This window comes from Onychostoma macrolepis, chromosome 13 (genome assembly GCF_012432095.1).
Source record: "Onychostoma macrolepis isolate SWU-2019 chromosome 13, ASM1243209v1, whole genome shotgun sequence".
Lineage (NCBI taxonomy): Eukaryota > Metazoa > Chordata > Actinopteri > Cypriniformes > Cyprinidae > Onychostoma > Onychostoma macrolepis.
Genome location: NC_081167.1, coordinates 29,120,210 through 29,138,547, shown reverse-complemented (window position 1 = coordinate 29,138,547; position 18,338 = coordinate 29,120,210). Strand labels below are relative to the sequence as shown.

Here is an 18,338-nt window from a genome sequence, read left to right as displayed (position 1 = left end):
TAACTTCACTTCTACAGCTGAGATGAATGCTGTCTCAGCCAGCCGTTCTTTCATGATGTATAAAAATCTGTCATACACCTGAGTAATCTTTTCACAGCATACTGCACAAACAACTGTAAGTGTCTGTGGCAGACTGCGAAAACAAGTCCGAGTCGATAAGGAAATAAATGCAGAGGGAGAGGCAGTGCTGCTCGGTTTCTCTGCAATAAATCAATGAAGGAACAGATGGGATGTTGAGCTCTCTTCTGTACTGCTGTGTGTAAAATTAAATACTGATGGACACTCGAACAAACCAGACTGTGTTCAGGCTTTATGACCACTGACTTTATTAATTCAGCAACAATAAGTAACAGGAAGCAAACAGTGCTGTGTTTGTGCTTCTTTGTAATGTCATGTTAATGATTAGTAGCCATTTATTAACCATTTGTTCCCAGAGAATGATGGGAATTGTAGTTTTAAACATGTACTCAGCCTCAGGCCAAGATGTAGATGAGAAATGTAGCATTGCATCACTTGCTCACCAATGGATCCTCTGCAGTGAATGGGTGCCGTCAGAATAAGAGTCCAAACAGCTGATAAACACATCACAATAATCCACAAGTAATCCACTCCAGTCCATCAGTTAACATCTTGTGAAGTCAAAAGCTGCATTTGTAGGAAACAAATCCATTATTAAGATGTTTTTTTTTTTGTTTTTTTATTTAAACCATTGCTTCAGGCAGAAATATGGGCCCATGATCCATAATTATTTGAGCGAAAAAGTCCATCCGCTTTTGTCGTCTCACATTAAAATCCACCCACATATTTGTTTTGGCTTGTATACGGTGATTAATCTGTGCATATTTCTCTCCTGATTCAGAAGAGACAACGTTTTTCACTGGAGAAAGCAATATTATTGATAGAGGACTCGTATTTTAGCCAGAAGTTTTAATGATGGATTTGTTTCTTACAAACACGCAACTTTTCACCTCACAAGTCATTAACTAATGGACTGGAGTGGTGTGGATTACTGTTTTTATCAGCTGTTTGGACTCTCATTCTGACGGCACCCATTCATTGCAGAGGATCCATTGCTGAGCAAGTGATGGAATGCTACATTTCTCCAAATCTGATGAAGAAACAAACTCATCTACATCTTGGATGGCCTGAGGGTGAGTACATTTTCAGCAATGCACATTCGATTCAATGCCATAATTCTTTAACAGATAAATCCATTTAACTTCACTCTTTTAAATTGCACAGTGAGCTTTGGTTCAAATGCATTGTGAACCTCCTTTCTAATGCATTCAGGGCATTTCCATTCGTCCAGCAAATGCACATCTACTGTTGGAACGCTGTGTGACTTCCTCAGTTCAAAAACAGCTTCACTGTACACTCTCTTCGGGGTGCAAGTGAGCTTTTCCATTCAAACTCTGTGTGAAAGCCCATGTTTGAACACAGTGTGAGCTCTTCCATTCAAACACAGTACAAAGAACCATTTAAGCACAGTTTACAGAACGGAAATCCAGATTTTTTTTTTTAATAATCTGTATATACTTATGACTCTTACCTGAGATCTCATGAGGCAAGGCAGTCTGAGGGAACTTATAACTCTCTTACTGGGTAATATTTACACTCACGTGCTTATTAAAAATTATTCAAAAGGATAGTCTATGTCAGGCTTGTTTTAGTATTATTTATATACTATTATAGTATTTATTTTGAATTAGCTTGTATTTTTATATTTTTAATGTAGAATAAATATAGTTTCAGTGTATTTTTACATTTTAATTTTAAGTTGTAGTTTTATGTCGTTTAGTTATATGCCTTGTTAACTTTTTTTAAAACTATTTATTTTTATTTTTAGTTTAATTAATTTTAGTACTTCTACACACTTTCTTATTAAAATTGATGCATAAAGGTATTCATTCTTTTTTTTTTTTTGTCAGGCTTATTTAATTATTATTTATATACCATTATGGTATTTATTTTGAATTAGCTTTTATTTTTATATTTTGGGATAAAATAAATATACTTTGTGTATTATTGTATACATTATTTTATATTTTTATTTCAGTTTTTATTTTCTTTTGTCATTTTTGTTAGCTTTTGTTTTTTAATATTTCTATTTAGCTTTATCTTTTAGTAATTTTAGTACTTCAGTTTATGTTTTAGTATGAAACAATTATACTTTGAGTGTATTATTTTATATTATATTGTATATTTTAATTGTACTTTAAGTTGTAGTATTTTTTTTTCATATGCTGTTTTTCTATTTAGCTTTAGTTTTAGTTTAGTTTTTAGTAATTTTGGTACTTCAATTTAAACTTAAACTTAAAATAAGGTTTTCATGTAATATTTATAGTTTATTTCAGCTTCATTTCAATGAAGAAAACATTTTAATAGTTTTAGTTAACAATAAAACCCCCAATGGTCTCTGTTAGGCTTTTGACCTCTAATACTTTATAGAGAAATATTTAGTTGAATGCTTGAGGGAAAAAATGCTTGAATGCTTGTGTTGTTTTTAGTTTTTGTTGTATTTAATGTAAATTTATATGCAGAGTGTGATTTTTAAACCAATGAGGGTCAGGGTCACCCTAAAAGAGATATTATTTGTTTGAGATAAATACTTGTTTGATTGCAAAAATGCTTTTTGTTTCAGTGAAGCGCGCACTACAAGCTCCAAGCTTGTCGGTCTTTCATGTTTTCTAACTGCGACAAGGAGCCCCAGATCAGAGCCAACTCACAGCATGTGCCCGTCACGACGCAAAGACACCCCGCAACTGGTTGCAGATGCTGTGATACATTTCAAATTCTGTCAGACCGTCTCTTACAAACAAAAGCAGCAACCAATGAAATTGCTACAGAGTGAAAGAGCGCAAGACAAGGATGAAGCACTGAGCCAAACATATGCAGCCCACGTCTCCCTAAGCACTCCCTCATCCAGACCTTTGCTCTCTTTTTCTTCTTTTTCCTGTTCTGTGTAAATCAATGCAAAAATAACTGCAAGTCCATGTTGTTTGTTTATGTTGTCAGCTCTTGCATTGCTGTGGATGGGATTCTGTAATGCTCAGTTATGATTCATTCTTTTCTTGTTATTGCAGTCCATTTACAGGCAGTTGTGTATGAAGAGACAGGCTGAATTCACTGCTGCGAGTTTTGATATCATAGCATACAGTACATATGGCAAGTCACCATATCAACTCTGTTGCACAAAATCAATAAATAATAAATATGCTTCCTTGCTCACTTGCAGGGTATCTTCCAATCTGCTTCCACACCAAAAAAATAAATAAAATAAATTGAAATGAGTGTAAATCAATATTTTGAAAGATTTTTGAGATGGCAAAATATTTCTTATCGCACATCTGCATAACTGTTTGTAAATGAGTGTTTAATGATATAAATTAAGACAAGACACCCAGGTGAATAAAGTAAAATTTTAACAAATATAAATAACCATACTACCCCAGTTGATTGATTACATTAAGCATTGCATTTTTTTTTTTATTACAAGCTTTCTGAAATTGTATGTTTAAATATGCAAATAAGTCACAATCTATTTAAATATGAACTAATATGCATTTAGAGTCAAATAGGATTTTTCTTTTTATCACTCAATCAGAAAATACTGTCAACAACCATTTAAAAAAATCACCATGATTTTAGGAATAAAATGTTATATAAAATCAGGCAAGTGACAACAAACCCCTCTGTAAAAACCTTCAGAAAATAGATAGGAATAAAACTGTAAAGTTTGGTGTGTGTAAGTGCTGCTGAAGAAAACTTATTTTGCAAAAAACAGCCTTTAAAGATATGCATTATAATTTAAATTTACAGGTGCAAACAGATAAAGTGCAACAAAATGCACAATTAAATGTGTATTTTGCATGCTTTCTTACCACTAGTCCAAAATCTCAAAATTGACCAGTGCACGAAAAGCAATGTTTTTGCCTGTAGTGTCTTGCCTTAAGTTTATACTAAATTTGGGTTTTTGGAGGTGACTGTTTAAATGATTGAGGACTGGTTTTGTATGGGGAAATACTGTGCACTAGTTTTAGAATAAATCTAGTTCATATCTACTTGAGGAAACGTTTCTGTTGGGGTTAAAAGTTTGCTACTCTTTTACTTTATGCAACCTGAAACGCAGGTTTCTGTTCAGCACCAAAACAAACTGGTGTGCGTCACGTGTTTGTGTGATCAGGCACATGATGTGTAACAGGGCAAGTGATGGGCAGATGGTAGTGTAGTGTAGTGTAGGGAAAGTGCCAGATACTTCTTACTCAGCTCCTCCTTCCCATCACACCCTGAACCCGTTCTCCGCAGACCCCCTGCACTCCAGCCGGTGACTAACGATTTCCTCTTCGTCACAGGAAAATAAAAACACCATCATCTCTGTATTTTCTGTATCTGGCCTGTGATCCCGGAAGACAGCAGGACAACTGAAATGGCCTCTGTCCAGGGCAGGAAAAATGCCAGATTGGTGAACTTACTGTCAGTGCGAACAATGATGTTTTTATGTGCTTGCAGGGTGTTTATATGTTTTTTTCGGAGGTGCTAAATAGCTAGACTGTGCTGGCATATTGTGAGGCAAAGATTGCTGTGTGCTGCATTGTGTTTGGAAACGAGCTGAAACCATCTGTCGCAGTGAAACGCTCATATGCTATTAATTTCTTAAGAACACGCTGACTTGCTGCATGACATACTAGCACAAAAACTGTAACATGCCGTAGGCCAGGCAACATGACGCTTACCAGATTTTCTGGAAAATAAATAGATTTTTTTATCATCTGAATCATGCTGCGATTTATATTCCAAATTGATTTATATAATGCAATTAAAGGAATAGTTCACTCAAAAACTAAATTTGGCTGAATATTTACTCGCCCTCAGGCCATCCAAGATGTAGATGAGTTTGTTTCTACATCAGATTTGGAGTCAGAATGAGAGTCCAAACATCTTATAAAAACGTCACAGTAATCCACATGTAATCCATACCACTCCTGTACATCAATTAATGTGTTGTGAAGCCAAACATTTATATTTACTACAAACCATTGCTTTTGGCTTCCTCTTGCTTTCTGGTCTGAATCAGGAGAGCAATCGGCATCAAGCAGCGTTTACAAGCCCAAAACAGTTTTAAACAAGTATGTGGGTGGATTTTGATGTGAGAGACAACAGGGGATGGACTTTTTCACTGGTGGCAGCATTATTATGGATTATGGACTCATATTTTGGTCAGAAGCAACAGTGTAATGATGGGTTTGTTTCTTACAAACATGCAGCTTTTGACTTCACAAGACATCAATCGATGGACTGGAGTGGTGTGGATTATTGTGATGTTTTTATCAGCTGTTTGGACTCTCATTCTGACGGCACCCATTCACTGCAGAGGATCCATTGCTGAGCAGGTGATGGAATGCTACATTTCTCCAAATTTGATGACGAAGAAACAAACCCATCTTGGATGGCCTGAGAATGTGTACATTTTCTGCAAATTTTCATTTTTGGGTGAACTATTTTGTTTGACACACACTCCACGCCATTGAGATGCAATGATAACTTTCTGCAGGTATTATAGACCTCCTCTGGTTACTTTACAGAAATAAATGGGCTGTGAATTCTGATTAATGTTGACATTATTCATTTGCTAATTGTTCATTCTTAATTGTTTCTGAAAAGAGGTATTTATTGTCATGCAGACTTCAAAACAGATGGCATATCTGGAGTTTATATGCTGGGGTGTATTGTTTCCAGATTGGCATAATTGTTTTATACTGAATGTCAAATATAAGATCATAAAACAATGGTTGGCATTGATCATTTGCCCACACTCGAGCAGAATGAGTGCTGAGTTGTAATTCTCCACAAAGGCGATCTGTCAAACTGTTGGCTGAAGTCCTGCAGGTTATTTTGGGTGTGTTTGCCTCTCTCTCCCTCTGTCCCTAAAGTCTCCAGAGATCCAGTCTGAAATGTCGGCTCTGAAACAGCACAGAATCGATGGTTCAGGGCTTGAGGTAACTGAGATTTTAATGAGAGAGAGCTGGGTGGCCCTTGGCAGAAGAAACCTCAGTGCCCTCTTAACAAGAGCATCTCAGCGGCAGGCCAGTGGAAAACCGAGCAGGGTTAATTAATTAGAAATGAACGGCTGAGAGGTTAGATTTGATCCTGTTCTCCTTTTGTCTTATAAAGAGCACTGCTTGATTGTGCCATGTGGTTTTAAGCCAGAGCGAATGGGCTGTTTTCAGGAGAGCCTGTTGTGCATCGCCATCAGCCACATGGGCTCTCTTCTGCTCGATGTTATCATTATTTTTTGTTGTGTAGTGAAGTATGTGCAGTTGTGTTTCCCAGGCAGTGAATGTTGCTCGTGTTTATTGAATATGTTTCAGCTCAGTCTGTGGCATTGCTCTCTGTGTGTCTCCTGAGACTGAAGTGTTATCTAACAGTCCAGAACGCAACATGGGCATTTGTGCTTCTGCAGACTTTTATTTTATTTGTTTACCAGTGTATGTAAATGCATTACAGGTGAATTCTGTCATTCTGTGGGAAGTCATGAATTTTTCTATCACTCCTCAAAAGAGCTGTGTTTAGCTCTCTGGGCTTGTCATTTTAAACATTTTTTGAATAAAAGTGTAGGCTCTCGTCTTGCTTAGGTTGATTCAGGGTTTTTATAGTTAACTAACCAAAAGCATTAAAACATTTTTGTTATTATTTTTTAACTAAAATAAAATATTTTTAAAAGTTCAACATATTTTATTTCAGCTAGTTACCATGGAAACATTTTATTTAGTTTAACTTGACCGTAAAAATAATAATAATAATAATAAAAATTATATAGACATATTATATAAAAAATAAAAAATAAATTACAAAAAACAACAAAATTGCTAAAACATAATAAAATAAAAAATAGAAAAATAAAAACTATAACAATTCAAACTATCAGTACATAACTAAAAATTATAATAGTTTTTATTAATTAATATAAGTATAATAGTGTCTTGAATAACACTGAGCATTTCATGTTTGATAAATACAAACAATTAAGTAATATTTTCACGTTTTTAAATAATTTGAGAAAATTACAGCTTGATTAGAAATGACACATAACAATATATATTCTGTCAAAAGTGATATCTTGATTTTTGTGGTTTAGTGATTAAAGTATTTATCTTGATGTCTCATATTTAATAATATAAAACCAAAATATACATATCAAAATAATATAAGTAATTTTCTCACTATTACATGGTTAATGCTTATTTCACTACTTGTTTAGATCACATTGGTTTTAAAGTATTAATTCATATTTTTATGCTGGATTTTCAAGACAGCAGTGCTATGATATTTATTTATTTATCTACTACTTAAGTAGTTTCTGCAATTAATTCAATTTTGTAGATAACTTCAATGCTGCTTTATGTATGTTTAAGATGTTTATAGCATATAAGTGTATAATTCTAGTAATTCAAGTCGATGGGAGATTTACAACAAAATTCCTATTGACTTGCATTAATAGAATTATACACTAATGTGCTATAAACATACTTGAATTGCATTATGCATTAAATGGTGACACTGTGAAACACGTGAAATCAAGCTTGTATAACTATAAACATTTGTGTTCACCAAAACCTACCTGAAATCTTAATGCTGTTCTTTTGCTGCCTTTCTACCACTGCTGTTTCCTTCAGGAAATCCAGATAGAGTTTATTGTGCTCTTTCTCTTTCACGTCCTCTCACTATAATCAGTTAAAATGACAAAAGTGTAAGGGCTTTATCTTTTTCTCCCAGGAATCCTTTAATTATTGAGAAGACTCTCTATACTGATGTGTTCCAAAGGATGCAATCCTCTAGAAAACATCCCCCTTTAACATATAGCTCTCTAAATCAATTCCAGCTAACTGTCAAAGACAAGCTAGTTTAATCACCGCGATGTGAATGCTGCAGCATTGCTGAAGGTCAGTCGTTATTGGAATAATCAAATTTTGAGGATATCAGCTATTTTTTTTGTGACCCAGCAGTAGCAGTCAAGTCTAGTTACAGTGCTGGTGAATTGACAATGTTAGGGTATGCTACTTTTAAAAGTACAATATTGTACAATATTGCGTTACTCCATAAAAAGCAATGCATTACGGTACTTTGCATTGCTTTTTGTCACCTAAGCTGGGCTTGCTTATAAATTTTTAATAACAAAAAAATCAAGAGTTATATTTTTGGTAACTGTAAAGGCCCTTTCATACCAAACACCTAAATCAGCATAAATTAATGGCTACCTTTGACCATTAATTAAACCATAGATTTATGGTTTAGTTAACTGTAATATCCCTAGAATGCAATGCAAGTCTTTGAATAAAAGTGTCTGCCAAATGCATAAATGTACATGTACAAACAGGCCTCATATTCTTTATGCAAAATACCATTTGTTACTCATTTGTTTCTTTTTATTTTGGTGTGAAATGTGACAACTTACTAGTACTCCCGTCACGTCAGTGTTATTTTAGCATTGACATACTATTATAAATTTTTGTTTATATTTTGAATTAGATTTTATTTAAAATTTTCACTTTTCACTTTTAGTTAAAATTTTAGTAGCTTTGTTATTTTTATTAGGATTAATATATCTAGTTGTATGTTTATTACTTTTATTTTAATTTTTTGTTATGTAGTCTGTAAGTCAAATTAAATGAAAATGAGAAATATTGCCTTTGCAACTAGCTGAAATAAAATAAGTTAGTCTTATTTTAGTTAACATTTATTTTGTTTCAAGAAACAATACTTTTTAAGGCTTTAGTTTTAGTTAACAATAATAACACTGAATCAAATTTGCCACAGTAGCACTTTTAAATGCTTGTGCTTTTCTCATTCATCGATTTTAAATAGATACATGATGCATTAACCAAATAAATAAATGCAAGCACAAAGGTTTTTGACACCAAATGAATGATCTTCATATTGCAAATAAAGAATGCAATGTTCTAACAAGCTCTTTTTGTTTTCTTCTTTGCAGGATTTGGGATGACCACCCCTGTGACAATAGCTGGAAAGATTTTCTTGATCTTCTACGGTCTTTTGGGTTGTGCGGCCACCATCCTGTTCTTCAACCTCTTTCTGGAGCGCATCATTACCCTACTGGCTGTGGTGATGAAGGCCGTGCGTCTGCGGCGTCTGCGGACTAGTGGCCTCCTCCCGCCGGGGATCTGCCAGGACTTCGCGGCGAGTACGTTGCCCGGTTGGAAACCCTCGGTGTACCACGTGATGCTCATTCTGGGTTTATCAGCCATCGTGATCTCCTGCTGCGCGTCGGCCATGTACACTCCAGTCGAAGGCTGGGCGTATCTGGACTCGCTGTATTTTTGCTTCGTCACCTTCAGCACCATTGGTTTCGGAGATTTGGTGAGCAGCCAAAACGCTGCGTATGGCTACCAAGGACTTTACCGGTTGGCTAACTTCATCTTCATCTTGACTGGAGTATGTTGCATCTACTCGCTCTTCAACGTCATCTCCATCGTCATCAAGCAGGTCCTCAATTGGATGTTGGGGAAAATGAGCTGCTTGTGCTGCCAGCGCTGCAGCAAAGCCAATGCTTTCTTGGGACGCCGAAATGCCATCAGGCCCGGCTCGCGCCTCAGACGCGGACGCTTCGGCCGGACGCCAGACTCGGACGGGCCTTGCGATAGCGACACTGAAGGACGCAGGCTCTCAGGCGAGATGATCTCCATGCGGGACTTGACGGGATCCAATAAAATCTCGCTGGCCATCATGCAGAAACAGCTGTCGGAGTCGGCGAACGGATATCCCAGAACGGTGTGCGGAAGCTCGCGGCAGAACGGCTTTTCCGGCGGCGTCGGTGCTTTGGGCATCATGAACAACCGATTAGCAGAAACCAGTGACTCTAGGTAGAGGTAACCTTTGTAAGCATCTCGGAAATGATTGTTTTTAGCAGTAACACCTCTCCAACTCTCTCTGGACGTTGAGCGGTTTGGGTTTGCGATTTCAATTTTTGAGCTTGTGTAGAACAGCATGGCATGCATGAACTGTGTAGGATATCCTGTAGGATTTTTGGATCGTGACTTGCTACGCCGTATGCTACGAACGCGTGCTAGGAAGTAATGGTGCACTCAAATCATGTTGGAAAGATCGTATTTATGAGCTGAACGCACATGAGCGTCAGAAAGTCACAATTACGAGTGGGAAATGAGAAAAGTCCCGAGTCCCGTGTCATTGAGTAAGATGCAATGAATGCAGCCTCTGTATTAATGATAAATTGCCTCAAATTAATTAAATTACATTTTTTAGTCTAAGTTGCATGCATAAAATACCATAGTACTTTGCAATTACATTCAAATATATAATCATTCAATTTACAGCACTAAAACTTTAATAAAAGCATAAAAAGCAAAAACACACCAGATGCACTTTTTGTCATCATTTTTATAGTAAAAAAATCATTAATGTTTTACTTGAAGCATTTATGTATAATGCGTTATTAAGTGTTTAAAATGTATTCAGATTATATCTTTTCATAAAATGCATTATAATATTTGCAGATTCCTTTCCTTGACAACCAACCAGTTCCCACAAATTGGTTGTTTGTCATGTGTTTCAATGCATTATAATTTCTAAAGGTGTAACAATGAATGCTACAGTTATTCATGAGATCATACAATGCATTATTAAAGTGCATTACAAAGCATTAAAAATACTTTTATAAAGCATTATATATAGAGTCTTCAACCAAAATAACCTAAGTTCTTTGCACCTTTTGACTTCCCAACTCGTAAATACGAACTTCCCAGGAGGATTTGAACGCACCTTAAGTGACTTTGCATAGTCTAGTAATCAACCGCAACAAACCCTAATTACCCGAATCATATTCTCTAGAATTTGTAGACAATGCTGTACAACATGAACTAACCCTAAACGCTCTGAAGTTAGACTTGACTACCATAGCTATTCATAGGAGTTGAGTAGAGCTTGTCAAATCTCAAATAAGTAAAAGTAGCATCCTATTTACTTACAGCACACTTGATTTACAACTATGCATCATCTCCATGTCGCAAACATATTCGTTTTTACTTAGTCTTGAGCTGCTTCCCGGTTTGCATACTTATGCTGTGCACTAAAAGTATGTACTTCACTGCTCAATGGAAAGTTCATACTCAGTATTTGGACATAATACAATGTCTCAAAATGCACAGCCTCCCTGATTATATACAGTTTGCGTCTTAACATCCAGCTGAATTCATTACCTGCATTATTATTATGTAACTTTTAGGTTCATGCAATTAACAAAATGTTTCAATCTATCATTCTTTGGCACTTCTTTTCGGCTAAAAGTCAAAAGAGTATTGTTAAAAACTGTCCTCTTCCATAGTGCAACAGTACAAAAGATAATTATATGTTTTAATAAGTTAATTTATAATATTTTTTGTCTTTTTTGACCTGTTTTATGGTTAAAACATCTAAAAATCCCTTGAACAGCATAAATTTACTTAACAACACTGCATAACATATCAGATCTCACTGAACTGGCAGATTTTTCAGTAGTTTTAAATACAAGTAAGTTGGAAAAAAATGGGGGGGGGGCGTACATTAGTATAAACATGAATAAAGTCTTAGTATCTCATGCAATGTTGCTCTCAAGTAAATTAATTATGTTTTAAGCATTATTGGAAAACAAAACTACAAATTCGGGTATTAAGTTTTTTTTTTTTTTTAATGAGTTGTTTTCAACACCACTTTTGATCTTGAACACTATTGAGGATGGATACTATGTGAGCTAGTATGCAGCACTAATTAAAGACATATGTAGAACAAAGCTTGTTTCTATAGCTGCAAATGATGACTTTACAGTATGCAGATTAGAGGGTTGGGAGGTTGTGAGTTTGTACAGTATAAGTGAGTGCGTTTACTGTACCCCTTCAGATCTGTGTTGCTGTCAGTAGGGATCTCATGGCAAAGAAATGCCACTGTTTGAAAAATTCAGATGAGGGTTTTACACCCTCGTAGTAATATGATGAGCTGCGCCAATGAGCTGAGCAGAGCAACTTCAAAGCCAAACTCTGTTGTTCCCCATAGAAGAGAGAGGAGGAGCTGAAGAGATGGAGTGAGACAGAGTGAAGGAGAATAAAGTGAAGAAGTCCTGAGAGACAGAATATGAGCCATCTATCAGCACAGAACTAGACTTCCAGTGGAGCTCGTGTTCATCTGCCAGACCTCTGCAGACCGAACGTTAGTGCCCTCAGCCCCTCCTCTATCACCTTATTAACGCTGTCTACATAAAATCCTCTCAAATGGTGTTTGCTACACTTGCCCTTGCTTAGTAGGATGCATAATATCAACATAATATCTGTTCAAATAGAATAGCCTTAGTTGTTGAATAACCATTTAGAAAGAAGTTTAGGGAATTATGCATGCTAATTCAGTGTTTCTGCAGGTATTAAAACGTCCCCTGAAATCCACAAATGAAGGTCTTTAATCAGAGCAGAAAGTCTTAAATTCATAAAGGCATAACATTAAATGTTGCAGGCATTGCAAAAAATGAATATCTTGGAAAGAATGTAAATCAAATTACATTTACTTGAACAAAATTGAGTTAATGCTTAAAACATGAACAAATGTGGTATGAAAACTTATTTTCTCTTGGAATTAAGTTGATTTTTCTGAGCCCATTGCCAGATGTTTTATTCTTGTTTTAATCATGAACTCACTTCATTTTGATTAATTTCTCATAAAACAAGACTTTTAATTTGATGTCTTTTTGCTTCTGAAGTAAATGTATCCTGATTTAACAATCTTTAGACATTTGCACTGGAAAACAACAAAAACATTAAGAAAATCACTTTTTTGCAGTGTGATCACAGGAGGTAAAGTACAAGTTATTACAAAAAGTACATTTAGAGAACATAATGATGTATTGCATTCCCTTTTATTTATTTTTTTAATTTTCTTTACTTGGTCTTAAAAAGATCTTAAAAATATATTACATTTAAAACCTGCAGAAAGCCTGTATATTGTTTGGCACAATGAATGTGTTTACATGCACAATCCTACACTGATGTGCTTAACAAGCACCTTGAGATTTATAAGATTGGCATGAAATTTACATGAGATTTTGAAATGGATTGGCATCAAAATGTAAAGACTTGCGCAAATGGAGTAAAGTAAAACAAGTAAAATGGGAGTAAACTGTAAAAATCAGTTTACAAAATGTGTCGTTTAAAACATTAGATCATGCATGTAAATGCACACATTAACATACTTTGATTTTCCCTATTATTTTGAATTTGCTTTGCATTTGCAACAGCATAATCAACATTCTGCCATCTTATTCAGTGTGTGCATCACTGAAACCTATTCATTTCAAAATCACATGTAAACAAGACTTTCTTGTGTTGGTGGTTTAATAATTCGGATAAACTCCTAAAACAGTTTTTTTTTTTATTTAAATATCTTTATTTAGTTGTGCATCTAAACAAACTCATAAGGATGCTCATTTGCTACCATAATGTGCATTTTTGAGTTGTTCTGCACTCCCGTTGGTAAACGCCACAATGCATCACTGCTCATTTGCATCAAGTTGAACTCTAATGCACTTTTTTTGCGTTGCAAACAAACTGGCTCATGTCGCCTCAATTCACCAGCCCTCATTGAAAATGAATGACTTCCAGTTGCTTTCTTGCTGCAAAACCCTGCCAGTGCAAACTCCCCTTTTCCCCAAATGATAAATCAAACTGCTTTAATAAAACAAGGAATATTGGTTGAAGAATTGCAATAGATGCTAAATGAGCTGTCACGCAGCATTTGTGTATGTAGCAGACAGAAACAGATGCTACTGTAGTGTGCTGAAAACCCTTAAATCCTGACATGGTAAGAGTAGAGAGAGCGAAAGACAGGAGAAGAGAGGGAATCCAGCCCCTCAGGTGTGATAAGGCATCAGCACAGATGTAGTTTCTATTAGCTAGCTCTCTGCTGGTGATCTATACCATCTCTGCTCAGCTCTCTTCTGCTCCAGAGAACAACAGCTCGCGTCTGCATTCACAACACAAACACAGCACAAAAACACACACACATACACACTCTCCCCCTCCCTTAGCACAGCACAGTCCACACTCTCTACCTACTCTTATAGTGAATCTACCTGTATGTAACTCACTGTAAATAGTCAAGTGGAACAATTTCTGATTCTTTTTGCATATTGCAAAGGGAAACTGTGAGGAATGACTGAAGATCGCGGCTCTTGCTTATAATATAAACCTCAGGTAGTTCAATCTTCTGATGTAGTTTTTTTGCATGCTACTATGGTAAAGCCATACGAGAGGCACTTGTATCTCTTATAGGTCTATTTTTATATACGAATATATTAATGTATTATCTGGCAGTGATGGTGAATTTGAAAGAACAAGTGACTTGATTAAATGTGCTTGAACTGTAATGAAAACTAGGGGTTGGCAGTATGAACAAAATATAACTTATTAAAAGTTAGTTGAGGTGTATATCATGATATTCAACTCAAAGATGTTTATATATTAAACTACCATGAGAATTAGAAGCTTTTGAACATCTGATTGTGTTCTCTGATATAAAAGCCGGCTTAAACTGGTGACTGGTTTCTAGCTCATCTAACTTGGTCATTAGCTGGTCCAAGACCATCCTGGATCAACGATAAACCAGTTACCAGCTGGCCATGCTAGTTTAAGGTGGTCAAACTGGTTTTTTAAACATGCTGTATACCTTAGAGTGCTATTTTAATATTAATAATATACTAGTGTAGTTTTAATTAAAATTACATTTTATTTTTTTGTTTAGCATTTTATGTGCTTTTGACATTTTTTTAGCTTTTGTTTTTTAAATATTAAAAATGAGTTAATTGTTTTGCACATTTTTAGTTTTTATTTACAGGTTGTTATTTTAGTGCTTGAACTTCTAATATTTGTTTACATTTTTAAAAGTATATTTAGATTTGATTTCATCTTAGTTTCACATGTTTTTAATAGTTTGTTTTAATTAACGATAAGAGCACTGATACAGTCATACTGCCGACCCCTAATGAAGCCCTATGAATTTCACATAAAACTTGTAGAAAACCGCTAGTTCCATCGTGAACATATCATTGCGCATGAGTGACGCACATGAAGAGAGAGTTTGAGATGTAAAGCAGAGCTGTGCTAACAATGCAACAGAAATGCAACTCAAAACGAATCTTGGTATGAGCTTGTGAAGGAGCGTGTTTCCACAAGCCTGAAGATGCATTGAAATATATCAAATTAGCGTATTTAAGACTAAGTTTGTTCTCTTAAAATGCATGCATGGATCAATATCAACTGCCTTATTTTGTCCCTCAACCATGTAACTATAATGTAGATCTCTGTACAGTAAATCTTTTGCATTTTGCAAAATGTATCTCCATTGATTGCAATGGATCTAACTGAACTGAAGTCCTCCGTTTTCTCCAGGACTTGGGAGATCTGGGAATTTCACATTGTATTTATTTATCTATCTGTCTTTTTTTCGTAGCCCCTGAAATGGACTCAATTAACTCATCCATCATGTTTCAACTTTGTGTTTTTGACAGCAATATAAAGCCAAACAAGTCCAAGTATCAGTTGTCACAAGGCTGTTGATGTTTAGAGTGCGAGGAGGAAACCAGGTTTAGATTACGGCTAATTTTTGGTAAATTCATGAAAAAGACATGACTAACTTTAGAGAATGGTGTCTATAAAGGTTACTCTAAAGATGGAACAAGTATTAGAAATTTCTAGCACTTGTTTTGTGTTTTTGTCATTAGAGTGAAATCCTCATGTTTCAAAAGCAGTGCAAAGGTTGAAATAAAAAGAGACATAAAGGGTTTAGGTCTGTTTTTACTGAATTGTTGTGTGGGAGACCATGGGCAGTTATAACTATTTTAAATTAATATTTAATTCTAACACTCACAATAAAGGTAAAATGATAGTTATTCAGCCCTTTTTTGGCGAGTTTCTTTCTTTGCGATCTCAAGATAAGATGTCTCTAGGTTAACTGAAAGGCTGAATAGTTAACATTTAATGTGCATGATATAATCTAGTTGATGGCTATTTTTATTACATTATCAAAATCATTGCAGATAATTATAATGATGGATATTTTTGACAGCTACTTTAAAGCTACCCAAGCTATATTATCCTCCTTATGTTCAATCTTTCTCAGTGTATTTATTTCATGCCACTCTTACTATTAAAGCATACGAATGTTTCTTATACCAGAAGATGGCAGATACAATAGTAGTTGTGTGTGAGTTATGAAGGAAAAGGCACAAAATTTACAATTATTTCTGGTCTCTGGTGGAGATTGCATGTTCAGACAGTATTTTGCATTGTTCAATGAAAAGATGTGCTTGACGTGCATATAAGATTTTATAATTGTGATGAGTGTGATTCAGACTGTTTAACTGTTGACATGAATTTTCATCATCATTATATTTTAAGAAAGATTCCTTATCAGTATGCAAGAAGAGCAGAACAGAATAGGTGTTCGCCTACTCAATCTATCTCTCGTGCTCTCTTTATTTCTCTCTGTTTTTGCAGAAACATGCATGTAAGGTAACCGTCAGATTAGGTTCGTGTAATTCAAAAGGGGACATTTACAATGAAGGTTGAAGTAGACATGAAATGGCATTCAAAGCCTTTTTTAATATATATATATTTATTTCTGATTGAAACACGAAACATAATCTTGATTTTATCTATTGGGAATATGTTGGATGGTGAAAAATGTCTTTGTATGACAGGTAGGAGAGTAAGACAATACGCATTATGATATTTTGATGAACGATTATGAAGTCAAACATGTTTTCCACAGGACTAACATTAATTAATTAATTGTTCACAGCAGGGGTATTATGGTTAACTAAAACTAAAATTAAATAAAAATGGACTCAATTCACAGTTAAAATAAAAATCAATTAAATAAAAAATTTTAACTTATATCGACATATAAAGCTAATTAAAATGACAAAAAACGCAGCAAAATTACTAAAACTATAAAAAAAAATGGAAATAAATAAATAAATTAACAAATATTATAAACTTTATAAAATATTAAACTATATCACTACTAAAATAACACTTTTTTTTTTAATTAACAAAAAATTACAGTTCAAAAATATAAATATTTAAAACAATTTTTGTAAAACAGTAAATAGGATTGATTTTTGATTTCATGTAAATCAAATTATAGTAGCAGTTCAAGAAATGGTTGAGACAATTCTGTCTGTCTTTCTTTCTTTCTTTCACCCTGCAGGATGACCCCTCGTTAGGCCACTACTTTAGTCATCTCTAGTCATGTGAAGAGCTGGTCAGTAATCTAGACCTGGTTACCTGGTTATCAGTCCTCATAAGTCTTCATGTCAGACTTATGCCCGTCCCGTGTTGCCTGCATCGTGGCGTACCATTGATTTCCTGTATGCAAATTACTTCTGGTTGCAAGTTGCACATTTATAACGATGATTGTACTTTTATATTTATTTTAAAAAGATGATATCTAATGAGTCACGCATATAAGAAATTAAAATCTATTCTAAGAATCTCTCTCTTTTTTCCTTCTATACCTGGCGAATAATTGCACATATTGCCATCTGTTGTTTGTATTGTTGAAGTTGATCCTTGACATTTTTTCAGCTTTTCAGCAGCAAAATTGTGCGAGACAACATAACAGCTGAGCTGCCTACCTATCAGCATTTTATACGAATAGTTCATCTATAGGTGACCATACAGTAAGTCATCTTTTTCCCAGCTGAGATTTCTAAATTGCCAAAAATGTCAGGGTTTTGGCTTTGTTTTCATACGTGCTGAAGGTAATGACTGAAAAGTATACTTTTACCAACAGCATAGGCATTGTACATAATCGACCAATCGAGGCTTGCGAGAAGGCGGGACCTACAGATAACGGTACCTATAATATGTAAGGAGCAATTTAGAAAAGTTCTCCAAATATGAAAATACTGTTATGTTATTTTTGCTGATGGTACACATATTTGTATCGAAAATTTTCAGGATGCATTTGTGATGAAATACAGCATTTTTGTTTTTAACCAGTACATGCAGAACTTAATTAAAAACATTATTATTAATTTATATCTTCATTGTAACCAATCGATGTCCATTCTTAAATTCTAAGAGCAATGTTTCAGTTGACATGTGATCAGACTTTACTAAACATTATTTGTAGCACACTTCCCGGATAATAACAATAAGCTTGAGATGAAAAACAAAAACTTATCTTTGAAATACTGTATATTTTATAAGGAAATTCAAACAATAAATGCTGTTTTTTGACACTCTTTGATGTGGTGTGACAGATCAGCGCAGATCAAATGAATG

General features: G+C 34.8%; 1 protein-coding gene across 4 annotated transcripts in view; it reads left to right on the top strand.

Annotated features, from left to right (window-relative positions):
- The window catches only part of kcnk12 (potassium channel, subfamily K, member 12), a 38,189-nt gene extending 20,605 nt beyond the window's left edge, over positions 1 to 17,584 (top strand). For 3 of the 4 annotated variants that reach the window (XM_058794745.1, XM_058794744.1, XM_058794747.1), the window contains 2 exons: positions 8,990 to 9,878; positions 12,061 to 17,583. In XM_058794745.1, the coding sequence (XP_058650728.1) occupies positions 8,990 to 9,878; positions 12,061 to 12,079 (908 nt within the window). In that variant the 3' untranslated portion in view covers positions 12,080 to 17,583. Of the gene's footprint in view, positions 1 to 8,989 lie in introns of all 4 variants that reach the window. The other variant, XM_058794746.1, reaches the window with a different exon arrangement.
- Positions 17,585 to 18,338: the final 754 nt, after the last annotated feature.